The following is a 17,941-nucleotide window of genomic DNA, read 5'->3' as shown; positions in this document are numbered from 1 at the left end:
AATTCTGATGATGACACATACTAGGCCTAGCAAATGATAAATATGAATCCAATTTTCTATTACGCATCTAGCATTATTTCCCGCCATCCACGAATCTCCCGCCAAAATGAAGTGTTGTGGGTGGAGTTAATAATCATACCCTTCACTTGTGGCTGCCAATTGGTTCCTGTGGCTTCGCGCGAAATTTTTATCCTGCAGGTAATTTCATTGATGATGGAAAAGCGCGGGAAACGCTGCAATACGCTGACAATAACTCAGTTACTACCGATAACCGACATCATTCTAGATTTACGAACACCTACACAGATAATGTCACATGTATTGATTTGAAGATCTTTAATTAGTTAATGAGGGAATTTTTCTGTAGACGATCCTCCAGTACCTGGGTAACCTGAGGTTACTTATTAGCTCTGACTCAAAGCTGGTGGCGTGGGAAACTAGGCGCGCTCAGTGATAGATGGTCGGTCGTGAGGTCTTGTTAATTATATATATACAACATATGCGTGTTTTACAATGAACTTGTAATAGGTTTAAATTTCTTTTTATTTTGATGAATACTTTATTTATCGTATCTCATTCGACGTATCGTCCCTCAGAGAAAGGGTAGGTTTGTCATATTGGACGGAACCAGCAAACCGCCCGGCTCGGCTGGCAATCGAACCTGGTGGCATCGCCGTGGTGAAGAACGGATGATATACTGATTTTTGTCAGTAATTAATAGCACATCTCAAATACTTATTTTCTGATTCCCCACTTGGCTGAACTATTCAAGAAGGAGATATTGACCAGATTTCTTTTCCCCCAAATTGTCTCCCACTCGCACCGCAAATGGAGCGTGCTCGCTCGTTATGGACCCGGTTCGAGACCAATAAATCTTTTTATCATCGGAAGCGATAATTATTACAACCAGACAGAAATAAACATGAAGTTATTTCTGCATCATGTGATCATCAGACATATGTTACAGCGGCAACAGCATGAAAAGGTAAAACGGAGGCGAAGTAAAAGTGTGGGAACTAAAAAGATAAGACTACTTGAAACTGTCATCATTCATCAGATACTATCAATTCCTAGACCGCTCTAATAACCATTCTAATCCGCATACATCCTCTCATTGGACAGTGCAAAACAACGAAAAACCAAAAAAAAATATATTTCAACAATTAAAACATATATTTATTTTTATGTAATACATTTTCATACTTTTTCAGTGAGGTTTTCAACATTTTTGTACATAAAAACCGGTGAAATACATATTACAATATCAAACTAGATACTCTATAAATGTCTTTATTTTTCAGGCATAACTGTCCCCAGTTTCAGTTTCCTGACCCCCATTGATATCTTTTAGTAGATCGAGTATTCCGCTCATCAGGACATTTCTATTACTGAAACACTCATTAACTGCCTTGAACAAACCCTGAAAACTAAATGCATTATCACCGCAGCCAGTGATGGCTAAATTAGGCTGTCTTAAAACTGAGTGGAAACAAAAAATTAACAAAATCTGCTCGTAAACAAAACTGATAAAATTCTCATATTTAACAGGTTCTAGAAATGTGAATTTATGACAAATGAAGACGGGCTGAAGTTTTAAATGATCGATTAATGATTGCGAACATTCTTTATAATAACCATTCAACATCTTTGATAAATCAGATATATCGATAGATAGCTGATCAGGGCTGCCTTGTTCGCAATATACAGTTCCATTCGACGATGTCACTGATATTTGCGGATTCTTTTTAGTAGAAATTTTTGATTTATTCGTCAAATAGTCCGGTTTAAACAGATGGTGTTGATACATCAGTGAATCGGATGATATTTTCCACATTTTTTCAGATATTTCGTCGGCGCAAACCTGAACGCTTGGTAGTGACATTTCTAGAAATCGGCGCAGATATCGACTGGATAATCTGGAAAACTCCACCGCATCCTCGTAAGTGTTCAATTCCGACTTTTCAAAAGGTCCTTCTTTCCCACGCTAAAAAATATATAAACGCAATACGCATTAATTAAACTCGGTTCACCTGTCTCGTGCATGTAGGGTATTTAGTTTTGGGAGAAAATAAAGCCACCAATAAAACAAATGAGGCGAGTGATTATTCCGAGTGACCCTAATGATGTACAGATGTGGATACATAGTAACATGTCCTATCAGTGGGTGAATGTTGTTCATAGTGATTATCACCAATCAACACTAAACCACCTTCACAAGAGGCAGCAACTGACTCCTTCCTCACTGCAGTCAGTCTCTACAGGTAGTTGCTATGGTGTGTGATGTAAGTTGACAGGATTTTCATCTGAAAATCTATTCTGGGAAGGAGTCAAGCAGATCCTGCTGATAACTACTAACTCAAAAAGCCCCAAAATTATTCACTAATGACACTTACCATAACTAGCACTAGATAATGTTTTTTAAGATGAATTTATGGGGCTTAGATGTAGAAAATTACAATTTTACAGATTTTGAAGTATGTTATCACAGAAATAACCTACAAATCTCATAATGAAAATAATTGACCAGTAAAGCTGATAGACAGCAAATAGGATGCCCTCAAATTATAGATTCTGTCACAGTTTACAATAAACTATGAATGATAATTGACCTGAGCATCAATGCAGGAGTGATTTACAGTGAATTAGTTGTTTGTTCGCTAATAGCAGGTGGGCATGTAATAGTCTACTGTATTGATCGATATCGATAATTAACAGTCTTGTGATGGAATCATGGCTGGTCAATCATAGCTTTACAGTCTAGCTTCATCTTCGTCTCTCAGTCTGTCTATGGTCCGTGGTCTATATCAAACTGTGCTTTGCTGACAATGACGACCTTGGCCTGTGTGATGATACGCCCTACTAAAGATTTTTTTTTCTTACACGAAAACATTTGTTATGCTTGATATACAACATACTTGAAAACATCTATGCATTAATTTTTTTCTATTTAGTCGTTATATCCCCAGTAACAGCAACAAGTCTGCAGTAAAGTGCTGTAGCACATGTCTTTTTAAATTATCTGCATCGGTTTTCAGTCGTGTCAGGAATCAAAGCCAGAAGAGACACTTCACATCCCTCGCTTAGTAAATTCTACCTACAATCTTCGAGATCACAATCTTTGATTCTCGATTCTCTATCCATTAAATGATTGCTATCATATCTCTATAATTACGATGTATAAACTTTATTATCAAGGAAATATTATAAATCGAACAGGAAGTGGTTGTTATTTCACTCCGAAAGTCAGTGTTAGAATAAATCAAAAGAATTACACCATTAACCACTCAATGCCTGATCAACCACACTTTCTTTAGGTTTAGTACAATGTGTCATGTGCCTTTATTGTATTGTTTAGCTAATTCTACTATTAAACCCCCCACACAGCTGACTAACTGGCATTCATATGTTAGGCAATACATACAAAGGTGTAATCATCAGTTCAAGTGTAATTAAGCAGAATATGATTGTTTGAGATTCTTTTGACCAATTAAAACAACTATCTTCATATTAGCCCCAGTTTAAGCCTCCTTCGACCATGTGCCATGTTAATCCTCATTGCTACAACTTCAATAATCACCAAACTGCTCTCGATTTTGGTCCTAAACAAAACTGTCATCTGAAGTACTCGCATTCACTTGTCCATTTACTATCAAGACGACAAGTTCAATTGTACCTTGCCCTTAAATGTACTTTCAATTAGTTTGCACGAAGAAATCGCTCAAAATAAGCTTCTGATATCAGTCAGGAGCACCTTCTATTGTACGATTTGACACCAAAAAAACCTAGCAAAAATTAGCGAGGCTAAAGTTAGAAATCTTTATCCTCAGGTGAATAGACGCATGGTCATTCGCATGGCTATAGTGCAATAGAAAAGAAACCATAGAAAACAATCACCATTTTCTAAGAAACAAATCGCAAATAGGAATGAACCTTTCGGTGACATTGAAAAGATTATTTGGGAATTTGTGGTAAAAAGCAGTGAGCAATAACAGCAGGTCAGAATGACAAGTGTGTCAGGATTCAGCGTTTTGTAGTTTTTACAATCTGAATATTCTGACATCTGAATAGAAAAATACCGGCGAAATGTCCCATGAATAAGATCAACCTCAGATGGAAGTTTCAAACAAATTAATTCCAATTGATTAAAATTCTTAATAATATATCACTTATGTTTGACAATGTATATGTATTTGGGAAGAATATGAACCCAATATAAAAACATATAAAAATGTGTATATTGTAGTATCGAATTTGAATTCAAGCCTATCAATGATAACAAAAATCATATCATTTGAATTGAAAACAATTGAATAGTTGTACTTGAATTAAAGCCTTATAGATAAAATATTATTCGTACATTCAGGATTGGAAACAACATTGTTTGAACAATGATCAGATAATATATAAATTCCCCAGAGAAATGTTCTTCTAAATATAATACAGCAAGAAAACTGTGGTTTTTATAATTCAGATTATAAGAATATTCCTCTGTTAACAGCGGAATAAAACAAAAGAATTGTTTATTCAAAGTGCAGGTGGTGTGTGGAGCTAATCCAGCAATAATCTTAATCCATTGAAGCACTAATCCATCAAATCCTTACAAAACACAATAAATCAGGTAACAATAAACAAATCAATAACTTTGTTCAAAAAGGACAATGAACAAAGAAAACAAGACAAACTTAAAAGTTCTGACAAACTAGGGTTGGAAATTATATGCTAGGATAAAAATGTAATTTCTCCTTTAATCAAAACTTAAGCCAAATTACAAACTGAAAAACTGAATAATTGACAAACTAGGGGGTTTGTTTTAAAGTTACCAATTGAGCCAAAGAGTAATTTAATTCAAATAGCAAATTAAGAAATCCAGCAAACCTTAGCATTAAATTGGCAAACTAGGGGTTGTAATAGAAATGCTAAATTTGCTATTTATTATCAATGACAAACCAGCAAACATTCAAATGAAATTGGCAAACTAGGGGTGACCTATTTCTATCTATCCTTTTGAAGGGCCTTGATCTAACTTTGAATGGAAATAAAGACCTGCCCAACAGTGTAGATAATCACCATGCATGACTTGAAGCTGTAACATTGCGCGATCAAAGGTTTACATGAGGGCGCTGTAATTAACAGGGCTAGCAGATCGAGATAAGACCAGTAAAAAGATGTAACCAGAAACCAAACAGAATATTTCCTTAGAGTTGTAAATCACAATCATTCATACAAACAACGAAGTAAGAGTCGAATAAAGACTTGTTTTTAAGACTGAGTTGTTTTTCCTACGTGCAAAATCAAAAATCAATCTTTTGACACTATTATGATGATATCAATGTCAATCGTTCTAGGAACAGTTCCGCGAAAACCGCACCAAATAATAACAGGACTGCCTGTTTACCGAGAAGTGATGAGACAGTGAAAAATCTATTGTGCCCGCTGATTACATAAGGAATATCAGTGAACACAGGTGCAACTGGTTAAAAAATATATCCACAAAAGCTGTACTAGTAATAATATTATTTGGATGGAAGCCAAGAGTTTTCCATAATTAATCAAAATAAATAAACCCTTGTACATAAAAATAGATCCATCTAGAAAATGTTGTTTATACGTGCAAAATTATATTTAGCAACAAAAGCTTTCATTCAATATCAACAAACGCGTAGCAATATTACTCTTCTCTCTCTCCACTACAGCCTTCTCTTCACTAGAGCTCGACCCGAAGATTCTATGACTTCACGGAAAAACCAATTTTTATTTATGAATCATAAAGAACAAATAAATTCGCGTTGTCAAAATTATCTGGCTTATAGCCAAAATAGAGCATCGACGCCATCAATTCATTCTAAAATTACAATTCACATCTGGTTCAACGGCATAAAATGAATAAATATTTTCGGATGGCTATAAAATTTTCGTCGCTTTTCACATAAACAAGTACTATCTCAGTAGACAACAAAACAAACCGCAGACAATACTAGCCCGATATGCAGTCAGCCATAAATTTAATCCAGAATAATACAACTGGAAGGTGAGATAATTCCGGGTCGACTTTTGATCGCGGAATCGTGACACGACCTCAGCCGGTAACGGCTCAGTTCAAGGTTAATATGATTCCCAAAAAGATATCAATAATAAATTTCAATATTCGGAACAGATGCATTTGATCTCCGGGAGATTAGGGTGACTTCGTGTTGTAATACGTAATATCTGGCTTTCGGCCAGAAATTTTTACTACACCAGCTGCGAGTAGTAAAATAGATAGTAAGGCAGGTATGCGTAACGTAAAATATCGACCAATCACTGAAGCCGCATCAGGTATGATGTAGAATGTAAACAATCATCAAGGTTGCAACTCGGGAAGCTGTTTTCCCAGGACCTTTACAGACCTGAGTGGAGTTGAACAACTCATCGGTAAATCATCAGCCGGCTGGCTATCAGCGGTTCATTGATTGAAATTATTTCACAAATATTTATTCAGAGTCTGAAGATAAAATCTGAAAAACCACCGAAACTAAAACCTGAATGTAACAAGTGCAGGGAGAGGGAGAAGAGGATAGAGGGGGAGGGAAAGGAGGAGAGGGGAGGGAGAGGAGGAGCGGAGGAGGAGAGGGAGATCTCAATCCGGTATGAAAAAATATGATATAAGTGCACTTTCACTGAACTCCCGCTGATTTTCAAGGTCAAGTATCATCAATGCGGAACATTTTAACAAAAATTTTTTCGACCCAACAATATTACATCCTGGTTGCCGGATATTTTTAACAAACGGCGGTTTGTTATGATATGAAGCAAAGTGTGACTCAGGAAGTGAAAGTTCTCATACTCCTCGATTACACTGAAAACCTGTAGTTCGATGGATAATGACGGAAGAGCCTGGGAAAATGTACTTTACCCGCTCACCTAATGGCTAATGATCCGACGAGTAGAACATTCCGGGAAATTTGCGAGTTGTTTTCACAATGATAATATTATACTTTTATCGCGGTCAGGGGTGAAAAAACTACGTAAAATACTTCAAGAAACAACGATTCATCGATCGCATAATCTTAAAAACAGCTCATCATAGTTTCAGTTAATTACCTGATAATTGGAATAATGTCCGTCCATCAAATCGAATAATAGATTAAAGCAACCTCTCCAATCTTCTTTGTGGAATGTTTTCACAAGTATTTCAAGTGCAACGTCTAATGAAAGTGTGGCCAACATGTCTCCAACAGGTTTATCTACAAAAATTTGGGAGAAACATAATTCATCAAAACTCATTCAACTCATAAAGATGAATACAGTGACGGAGTGGGTGGTCACTCGCTTTTCCCCTGACTATTCCCTGACATGTACATTGTTTTCCCTGACTCAATCAGCTAAGATTCGAATCAATTAACACATTGACGGAAACTACTTGATTTACACGCGATCTAGCAATCTCAACAACTTTCCACGATTTCCAGCTTTTTTACAAAATTCCCTCACTTTTCCCTGACTTCCAGGTAAGTGGCCACTGTATTTTCCATGAGGTGAACCTCAATCAAATTTACCAGGTTTGTCTAGATTCCATAATCCAGTAATCATCGATGCTACGGCTTGTCTTACATCGATGTCATCGTCTTGCAGCAAATTAATCGTCACTTTCCAAACTTTCAACGACAACCGTCCTAAAAATTCATTATGATTCATATGAATTTAACAACATCCGATACTCATTAATTACTCAACTCTTGTGATGCAATTTTACGTTACCTAATTTCTTATCCGGGTCTAATAACAGTATTTGTGAATTCCGTGCTAATGATTCCGCACAAGCTAAACGACAATCATTACTCTGTTCCCATTCGCTGTTCATCTCGACTGTCCGTATCCAAGTACAAACCAATTCGCGAACACTTGAATTTGGGTCCTGAAAAAATTCATTAATAACCAATTATGATATTAATATCTGGTATTAGTTTAACGTCATGTCACTAGATGTCGAAAGCGTACGGTGATGGAACTATTTGGTCTAGCATGTTGAATAGTTCAACTGTATTACAACAGATGGCGCCACATACTGGAGTCTTAATTAGTCTTTAATTCTACTTGCCTCGCTCACTTGCTGATAGATAGGTGGAATGAGAATTCCTGAAAGTCTATGGGCTGCACACTGCACTTCTTCCCTGGAACAAAAACAATGAAAACTCAATAATCACTCATTCACTTTTCTAAAAACATGGTTTACAAGAACACAGACGCACAAACCTCGGTTGTTTTTTCCTCAAATTCAAGCACCATTTCATCACCTCGGGAGCAGTATATGATGTTCCAGCTACTTCCCACGGAAAAACAGTGGCTAACGGATGCAAAACCAATACATTCAGAACCTAGAATTCGAAATATGAACTGCTTACATCCAACTGATCCAATATGGTCGATGATTTTAGAGTTAAGATAAGAAATCTCATAAGAGTCTGTCTGAAATTTTCCTTGAGCTAATCTATTCAACTATATCTTGGAGCAAAAACTCATAAAGAGTTCTCTTTATGTATTTTTGCTTGTAGTCATCTTCAACATTCCTGAAAGTATCCTATCCGGATATAGTCGAATATAGTCAAATAGATATTAGCTCAAGGACACATTTCAGACATTTATTCATTCTTAGTGTTGGAGTTTTTATATTTCATCAGTGGTTACTATCTTAACATTATTTCCACACAAATCCTACCTCAGCCAAACATTCTGGATGCGTCTCCGTAACCATTGCCATTGCAACTACCTGCGACAAGATTAATCCGGATTTGCGTAATTCGGTGACGATGTCCTGACTTCGATCATTAAAACTCCACCTGCGTCCGGCGGCTTTCATACGCGGTGTACTCGAATCTACAAAACACAACTGACATGGAGAACAGTCTTTTCTAACAGCCATTTTCAGGCATCGAAAAATTTACAGCAGCTTTTTTTAACCACAGAACCTTAGAGTTTAGTGTCTAGGGGTTAAGGGTCTGGAGTAAGGTTACGCAAGAGTAGGTAAGGGTTAGGCTATAAGCTGTTTGAAATATTGGAGGCTGTCAACTAGCCTCTCTGCTCTAGTACCGGTAGTTAGAGCATTACACTAGCGCTACTGTGCTTTCGGGTTCAAATCCCAATTTTAATGGTTATTATTTTGAATTTTCTCAGTAAAATGCATCCTCGTGCGTACACTGTGGCACCTGGAAATTGGAGTTAGAAAATATCGCTCTCCAACGAACATAGCACAGTGAATCAACCTTAATATTTGAAATGATAGGATGTTTTAATGTTTGTACTGACCTGGACTACCGGAAGACGGCTCCGAGTCAAACACATCGCCGTCTTTATCACATTCATCATCTTCAGGATCGTCGCTCAATAAAGCTTTAATGTACTGTAATGTCACTAGTCGAACCTCGTAATGTTGAGACGTTAACAATCCGGACAGAATCTCTTTATACGAAAACGCAGTCGATTCGTGACACAGTTTATTCTCCCAACTGTAAATAATATCATTCGGATTTTAAAAACTCAACGTCGATACAAACAACACATAGAGTTATAACTTAACACCCTACCTGTAATATAACATCATGTGAGCTACGGCTAAATGGAAATCTACCGAACCGGGGACTGACTTCTCATTTCGACTTTCAAAAATAGAATACTGTATCGCGTCGCCGATTGAAGCGGATAATTCTTGTAGCATGTTTCCACTAGTTACAGTCCAATTGTATTGCATTAGTTTACACATGACATGTAGATAAGCACTTCGGGTTACATAGCACGATCTGTAAAACATACAATATCATTTTCGTAAACTGAAAGACGCAATGAATTCTGTTGAATGTATTACCGGTACTTACTGCGATAGAATCCATCTTGCTTTATGAACATGCGATAATATACTATTCTCGCTAGGAATATCTGAAGTTGGTAATTGATTCAATAAACTCGACATCTACAAATGGAAATATGATTCGAAGTAGAGTAAATGACTGATAAACTGAGCCGAAGATAATGAACATCCCATAATTGTCTGAAGATTTGATTTAGATAAATGTCGAAACCGTCAGATAATACTTCGAATATCATAAATTGTGTGATTGTCCATTGTTAATTGGAATAATATTTCATCGGTGAATTGTATGAATGAATATTGATACCTGCAAGAGAATCCCGTGTATATTATTCTGAGCGATCTTCTCTGTTTCTAGCGCTGGTAATAACTGGGCTAACTGTGTTAACAGTAACATGATCCGATCAGTAAATACTAGTGGACGTAAAGCTCTAGCGGCCATCACCCTCGTTTTATAAACTGAACTTCCCGCGCATCTATGAAACAAGAATTATAAGATACGATACGAGAAGATACCCAACACATAACACAGGCTGAAATAAACATACTTGATCACGTAAGGAATAAATGCGGACACATTTACAGATGTAGTAGTGCCTTCTAATGTCGATGGTAACAAGCGTCCTAGAATCATCAGTACTGGATAAAGAGCTGGGTGCAGTTGATACCGTCCCGAACATCTGTAAATAGTTTATACAAAACATAAATAGATCGAACGCAACAATTTTTAAGGAGCAAAATCATTGTGAAGTGTTGTTACTAACTGAATGTTTTCTGTGCCGGCCGACATTTGATCTAAAAGAAATTGAAATAATGCTGGGAAACGACCGAAGAATTCACGGCCGGTCAAACTGAAATGTACAGACAGGAAATTATACAACTATCATTTATCAGGATCTTTAAATTTTCGAATATTAGATCTACGATTGAAATACCAGTTTTTCCTAGATTGATCGTCTTTTGTTCGTTTGACACCGAATATTCGCGTCATCAGGGCGCTGAATAGCAGCGTAGATGAATTACGTATATCCCACATATTCGATGAGAATCCGAGGACAGCTGCTGTAACTCCATCGGCAATAAACGGATAAACATCATCTCCAACACGTGTATCTCGATACAGTGACCGTAGTATGTTTAAAGCGTGCACCTTTAATCACAAATGTTGAACAATTTAATATCGAGTCGAACCAATTGCCATTTTACCAGTAAATCTAATCATTTTCAACTTACTCGTGGAATGTTATTGGATTCAGAATCATTCAGAGCTAAATGTAGAAGTTCGGTCATGATTTGTTTGAAACAACTGCGTCCTGTAACTACTGGCTCACTGGTAACTAAAGCCTGTAAATACGACATATACGCTATTTTCAAGGGAAAACTGTAAAACTTTCAACATAACAAACGGTAGTTATAAATTCATACTTGTATATAGAATGGAACACCAGCACTTCTCCTAGTAGCACACAAACGACTAGCTTCACTATTTGATTGATGAATGTCAGCCATGATTTGATTGAGCCACTGTCTGGGTAACTGCTGTAGGCCTGATATATGACAACTGAAATCAAACGCATTTTCATCAGAACAAACACTAAGGGCTGGATGTATAGATTTACTGAGTCCAATATCTTACTTCCAAAGCATCTTGCTCATGCTTACGAATCCGGTATAAGCGAGTTCAAAAGCACCTCGGTGCCTAGACTCCAGTAACTGCGTCGTAAAGTAATCACCAATAGAATTAATCTGTAATTACATATATATGCAAGAAATATACAGGTACCATCTATCATTGAATTTCAAATGTATTTGGAAAGATATTGAATGATATTTCTTACATGTTCACAAGTTAATAATCCGTTATCCGTTAAACATTCTTTGATCGGAGCTACTTGACATAGTTGACCTAGAGTAAGTGAAACTTCTTTCACGCTACGCCAACAACAAACTATCAAATATTTCGGCATTTTCTGCACCATTTCTACACTATTTTTAACATCTTTAAGCAATTCATGTTCATCTTCATCAGTCCGTTCTACCGGGCCCTCTACAAACAAATAAATTCAATAATAAATGAAAAATAGATGCCTCACACTTGAATAAACTTGGTGTATTATGTTTCTTACCTATATCTGAATCAAGAGGAACATTGCCTTCTGGTGAAGAATGACTCACAATTGGAGAAACGATGGCAGCTATACCGAACGACAAGTCAATCAGAATGTTTATCAAACGTCTCCATTCATCAACATATTTCAATTTTCTAAAACATAGGCAACATTCGTTGATAATCGAATACCGGGAAAGTAGTATTAACGACTCTAGAATTTCAGTTCTTTTTTTTACCTAAGATTGATCGTAGATAACAAATATCTAATACAGTGAATGACAGGGTACATAGGTCTAGTAGCAGCAGCGTGAAGCAGGGTTTTCTTCGCTACTTCTAATTGTTCGGATAATGAACTAACGAGCACAGATAACGTTAATAGACTACGACCTTCTAGATCATTCTCAGTCACGTTAATACCATACGGCATCTAGAAGAATCGAAATCATTAATACCACGAGTGATGATGACTGCATGAATCGTCGAGATTCAGTGTAGAATTATAGCCTTACCTCACTGAAATCCAGCGAGAATTCAGACGGATGAGTCAATACTGTAAAAAGTTCAGTTTGTCTGACGAGTAACCTAAGTATGTATGCTGCTGTGGTAGAATCTTGAGGTTTAGTGGTACAGGTCAGCGCTAATACACAATTAAACAATACTGATACCTCTGAAGCTGTCTGAAATCATAAAATGGATCTTCCCAAACGACTGTGCACAAAAAAGACAGACCAGACCACCTGATATCTTAAATAATTGTACTGATTTGACATCAAAAATAGTAGTTGGATTGAATATGTACTACAGATTATTCTTATTTTGAGAGTAGTATTTCAACATCTTTGAGAGTAGAAAGTAAAATGACTAAAAACCATTCTGTAGGCAGGTCTGGAAAGATGAGTTTATCTAGTAATTGTCCTACAATACCTGTAATCCGGGGAGTGCAGGAAACATCTGAAGCAGCTCCAACACGATGACTTTATTATCTTCAAATGTGTCTGAGAAACATTCAATCAGGGTTTGTACATGGGCGGCTGTCATGAATGTGGTTATATCACATAGTTTTGTGTCTAAAATGATACGAATTATGGAAAGTTGAGGTTTGTATCAACACAAGACACTGACCTGGAGTTTCATACAGAGTTTGATAAACGAACCGTTGTGGAATGCTTTAGTGACTGTGATAAGTAGATTCAATGTGGACGTTCGACTAGCATAATTAGAACCAGGATATAAATGTGCAAATAATTCACACCAAAACCATTTCACAAATTCCTAAAATATCGAATAAATCACATTAATGAAGTCACTATGTAAGTTGACATGGAGTTAATAGATGAAACAGAACGTACTCTATAAGTGTTCAGACTAGACTGCATATATTCTGTATTACTGAGGCGACGTTTGAGGGAACCATTTTCCAAACTCCTGTTCAACAGAGCACTGCTCTCTTTTATCCGTACAAACAACTAAAACAAGCAGAGAGAATGCGATCAGAATCAAAGTTATCGATCTCTTTCAGTATTATCGTTAATGAATTCCGATAAAAACCTTTTTGAATAATGCCGACATTGTTTGTCTAAACGCCGGTGACTGACTAGAGAGATTCAGAGGTAGGAAAAAATGCAGCAACTTTAAATCTTGTTCCATTACAATTTCTGTAGTTTTCGCGCTTTCACACAATAAACCCAACGCGTTGATGCGAATCTAATAAAACAAATGACGAAAAGAATTAATACGGAGAATTCAAAAGGGATTCATTCGTATCATTGCGTTGTGATCGTAATAACGAACCTGATCATCCTGATGACAAAGAGCTTGTTGTAATATATGAACAGGTAGAACATTATTCCACATTCCTGACGTATCGTTTAGAACTAACTGTATATGACCCATAGAACGTGCCTGTCTAACGCATGTCATCAACGCTCGTAATTCATTTACTGACGTACCTACAAGTCATGAAATTTACGACATCAAAATCAAATGGGGAAATGAGTTTTGATTTATTGAACCAATACCAGAAAAATGCACGTGCTTGAAGTGGGAGGATAGTGATTAATCTGTACATGCTGCACTGTACTCAAAACTAAAATTGGTAATATAATGAATATCTTAAAGGTCGATTTGAGCTTTCCTAAGATTTCGGGGTACTGGACTGGTACATACTTTTTGAATGCTGCCAGTATAGGTGAACAGCTTACCTTTATTCTCTCCTAATAGTTTTGATATGATGAATTGAATACTGTCGGGATGAGCTTTGAGCAAACGTGGAACTATATACTGAAATTAAAGATATCAAATACACAATACATGTACGGATAGATATCTGCAGAATGAAAGCTGTAAGCTGTGTATCATACCTCAGTAATATAATGCTTCTGTTTGTGATGACCGTGACACAAAGATATCAGAACAGGAGTGATCCACGTTTCCTGCCAAATCTTTAAACATCCCTCATTGTCATCTTTATCGAGCAACTCTTTCTTATGACTGAGCATCAATTTCTCAAAAAGTTCACTCGCCTGTTGTAAAATAGGTACCACAATTGAACTCGGAGCTTAAATCATCAATTGAGTCATTACTATTTTTGAGTCCCAATTTAGGCGTCTTAAAAACGTTTTTCGTGTATTTGCATTTCAATTTACTCAGTCTAAGTCGTCTTTTGAATGGGCAGGTGAGATTTTCGAGGTAAAATCATCGATTTGCTTCAGTTACTTACATAACTAGCCAACGTTTGTTCTCTGACCGCGCGGAGAACGTCATCCGGTAAAGAAGCCGATATAGCGAGCATATTTCCGACTCCCAGATAGTCAACTATTGTGCACAATGGTCCAAATTTACCCTTCGAATGCCAACTGGTTTTCAGCAATGACGTCGCCAATTCATAAAACAGAGGACTTACGTGTGGATCTATAATGATAGAATGACACCTGAAATGCTTATTCGTATAAAATTGCATTGATTAAAACTGTATCAGCAATCGATTTACCTTCCTTCGTAGCTAATAAATGCACTTTAAGTATGTTACTAAATATCGATCTCGATTGATGACGAATAGCCTGAAGAAAATAATCACAACATCTTAGTGAACATTAATATCCAAATTCATCGGTTAATAGAAGTATGATTTAACCTCGGAGTAAATGATTACTCCAAGATTTAACTCACATCAATCGGATCCTCCCAATGCGTCCATACATATTCCAATACTTGTTTCGGTACAGATTCACGACCAGAAAGTTGAGATTCAAATCCATTTGAAACCTGTTTCTCTGCCAGACACTGACTAAAAATAGACCCACAGTTGAAATCTTGGATCACGGATATTAAAGAAATCAAATTTCATGACAAGAGTTCTTACCAGCATTTCACTGTCCATGTATACAACGTCCTTGACAATATCAACTTCGAGCTAGTATCACCAACACTGCAAGAGAAATTTATGAGTATTAGGACAATTGCCCTTATGATGGTACAATAATAACAAACATAAGCAGTAATTGATCCCTATTTAGACAAGATTACAATAATGTTTCTTCAATTTTTATATCAATCAGAAACCTGGATTCTATTCCCTACCCTGAAGCTGATTCAAATATCTGTTTGGCTAGGACTTCATTGATGAAGTATGTATCCACAGTAATGCTCGTTACCAATTCTTGTGACGTCAAGACGGCGAGTATTCCATTTACAACGCAAAGCTGTGAACTGACAGAGAGGGAGTGAAAGTCTATCACGGGATGTTGCAATTTATCCAGACAACAGGACGATACATTCGAGTCATTGCTGTGATTCATCACCGAATAACACAGCTGAAAAAATACAATAATATTCATGAATTAGTAAAGATTCTAAACAAGCATGAATAGCTGTTTGATGTTAACTTACCATTGAAATGCAGTCATCTTTGTATAATAATCTAAATATCAGAGCAACACTCATTCCGCAAGTCACTTGACAATCCAGAAGAAATTTTGCTGAAAAATTGTTTATATTTATCAATTCCCACATGACATCATCAGACGAGAAGTTATGAAATGATTATCGAATTCAATTCTTACTCGATGTTAACACTTGGGACGAGATGATGAGAAGTTTATGAACGAATTCGTCGGGTTCGACTGAATATTTCTGGAATAGTTTATTGCTGGTCTGTACGGTCGCTAAACAATGATTCATCAGTTCAGTTTGAATCACCGGACTAGAAACATCACTGAAATAGAAAATGAGATTCATATTGTTCCCACTTCTTTTATGGAATTCAGAATACTTTTCTTTCAATGTTTCAGATGGAAAATCTCACCTCAGTTTATTCTTATAACCTTCAAGAGATTTGACTAGGAATTGAAGAACTGAAATGGGATTTAAATGAAATCATATAAAACAAATAACATTCGTTTTGAAATAACTGGCAGTATTTGTATTTGGGCTATCTTTACCTTTAGGCAATCTTGATGTCAAACAAAGGTCTCCTGAAAATCATAAAAACTTATTAGTGAACTATAGATAATGGGCAAAAATCCAATAATGGGTGGATCCAGGATATTTAAGAGATGGACTGAGCCATTTCCCAGCCATCATAATCTGTTCTAAAAACACAGTCATTTTTGCAAGAAATTTGATAAAATTTCTAGGGCCATCCCTTGGATCTCTGTTTATATATCAGGGTCCAGTTCCACAGTTCCGAGTTGAGATTTAACTCTGAGTTAAATCACTGAAAATGAACTGACTTTAACTCAGAGTTAACTCTAACTCACAACTGTGGAACTGGGTCCAGATTATTACCTCTAGTGAAATTATCCGTCAGATTTGATATGGTGTAAATGAGAGGTCGGATTTTAGGTTGCGAGCAACTGTTTATTGCGTCATCCATATAAGAACCAAGTGTACGCACGATCAAATCCTCTAAACATTGATGTGCACCTTGTAAACAGCTGAAAAATTATAGATTAATACAATAATACATTATTTCTACATAATTCTTTTCTAAATGAACATGTTTCTGTTATGAAGTATTCTAAATACCTTAAAACAGCTCGTTTCAGCGAAACTTTTCCGGGACAAATGAAGAATAAGTCGACCAGAGTTTTAATGCAGACAAGCGCTTCCTTGCTCGCTTCAAAATCATCCGTGACATTCTTTAATGAAATCCCCAGCTAAAAAACAGATAAAGCAAAAATCAAAATAACCATACATCAAAGCAATCATGTCCCCACGAAAATCTTTATCTTGATCTTCTAAACATAATAAAATTGAGAGACCTTTTTCACGGATTGCAACTGAACAACGATATCTTTAGCTTCAGTGATTTCCAACAGTAGTTTCTTATGAGCGTCCCTTTCATCTGACAAACCTGAAACACAATAAATAGTACTACTACAATATCGGATTTAGCTTAGCTTTTTTAAGTATGGTACTGTAAAGTCGAGGCCAACAACGGCAACGGAGGGGTCATAATTTACTTCTTAATCTTACGTCGTCGTCTTCTCCTGAGTCCTGCCTACCTACCTGGAATTAATTCAAGAATACGGATCGACGAACTGATGGCGGGCTTCGTTTTTGATACAACTTCTTTCATTTTGGTTTTAACTTTTAGGATCCGACGCTTTAAACGATTTTAACCTTCGCTACAGCGATCACACTCGAATTAAATGCGGGATATTAGCTTCATTTCCAAAGTTTCACGGTTCAATGATCGCCATTTTGTTTCTCGGCGTCGAACGAGAAATGAAAACGTTTAAACGAAGCGTCGGTGTAGTTGCTCGATACATAGACGGATATATTATTCAATACAATCTTTCATAAGCCATAAGCATATATGCTAAAATATTCATTAAATTTGCTGTTTTTTGACTTGTTAATGAAGTATGATCAAAAGTAAACAACAATGGAAAATTATTATTCAACGGGAACCTTTAAAGTTTTGTAGTTATAGACTACACTGAGTGGCGCCGGGTCACGACGCGCCTTCATGCACTACAATTCGGTGT

The 17,941-nt window shown here is 36.5% G+C and overlaps 1 protein-coding gene across 1 annotated transcript; it reads right to left on the bottom strand.

The window, feature by feature from the left end:
- Positions 1-1,184: 1,184 nt before the first annotated feature.
- LOC141913898 (tRNA (32-2'-O)-methyltransferase regulator THADA-like) lies at positions 1,185-17,654 on the bottom strand. Its single transcript, XM_074805091.1, has 41 exons — positions 17,460-17,654; positions 17,213-17,304; positions 16,977-17,107; positions 16,737-16,885; positions 16,391-16,423; positions 16,255-16,303; positions 16,013-16,164; positions 15,840-15,928; positions 15,531-15,763; positions 15,313-15,378; positions 15,120-15,237; positions 14,941-15,010; positions 14,671-14,861; positions 14,312-14,473; positions 14,153-14,231; positions 13,743-13,900; positions 13,500-13,655; positions 13,301-13,417; positions 13,106-13,223; positions 12,876-13,018; positions 12,461-12,628; positions 12,188-12,378; positions 11,968-12,104; positions 11,680-11,888; positions 11,478-11,587; positions 11,267-11,402; positions 11,075-11,185; positions 10,777-10,991; positions 10,606-10,692; positions 10,390-10,521; positions 10,149-10,317; positions 9,849-9,943; positions 9,561-9,773; positions 9,283-9,482; positions 8,696-8,853; positions 8,233-8,354; positions 8,078-8,150; positions 7,738-7,894; positions 7,536-7,652; positions 7,081-7,223; positions 1,185-1,984 (listed from the first exon to the last, which is right to left on the bottom strand). The coding sequence occupies exons 1-41, from the start codon at positions 17,527-17,529 to the stop codon at positions 1,298-1,300; spliced, it is 6,006 nt and encodes a 2,001-aa protein (XP_074661192.1). The 5' UTR covers positions 17,530-17,654; the 3' UTR covers positions 1,185-1,297.
- Positions 17,655-17,941: the final 287 nt, after the last annotated feature.

Source organism: Tubulanus polymorphus, chromosome 1, assembly GCF_964204645.1.
Source record: "Tubulanus polymorphus chromosome 1, tnTubPoly1.2, whole genome shotgun sequence".
Lineage (NCBI taxonomy): Eukaryota > Metazoa > Nemertea > Palaeonemertea > Tubulaniformes > Tubulanidae > Tubulanus > Tubulanus polymorphus.
This window is presented reverse-complemented; position numbering and strand designations above follow the sequence as displayed.

What these genes read in the sequence shown, in the direction of transcription:
- LOC141913898 (XM_074805091.1), bottom strand. Translation starts at nt 17,529, where the DNA reads ATGAAAGAAGTTGTATCAAAAACGAAGCCCGCCATCAGTTCGTCGATC. An exon ending in CTAGTCTGAACACTTATAGA is followed by an intron (nt 13,224 to 13,300) that starts GTACGTTCTGTT and finishes TCGATATTTTAG; the next exon opens with GAATTTGTGAAATGGTTTTG. An exon ending in ATGGAATCTAGACAAACCTG is followed by an intron (nt 7,224 to 7,535) that starts GTAAATTTGATT and finishes AAATTTTTGTAG; the next exon opens with ATAAACCTGTTGGAGACATG.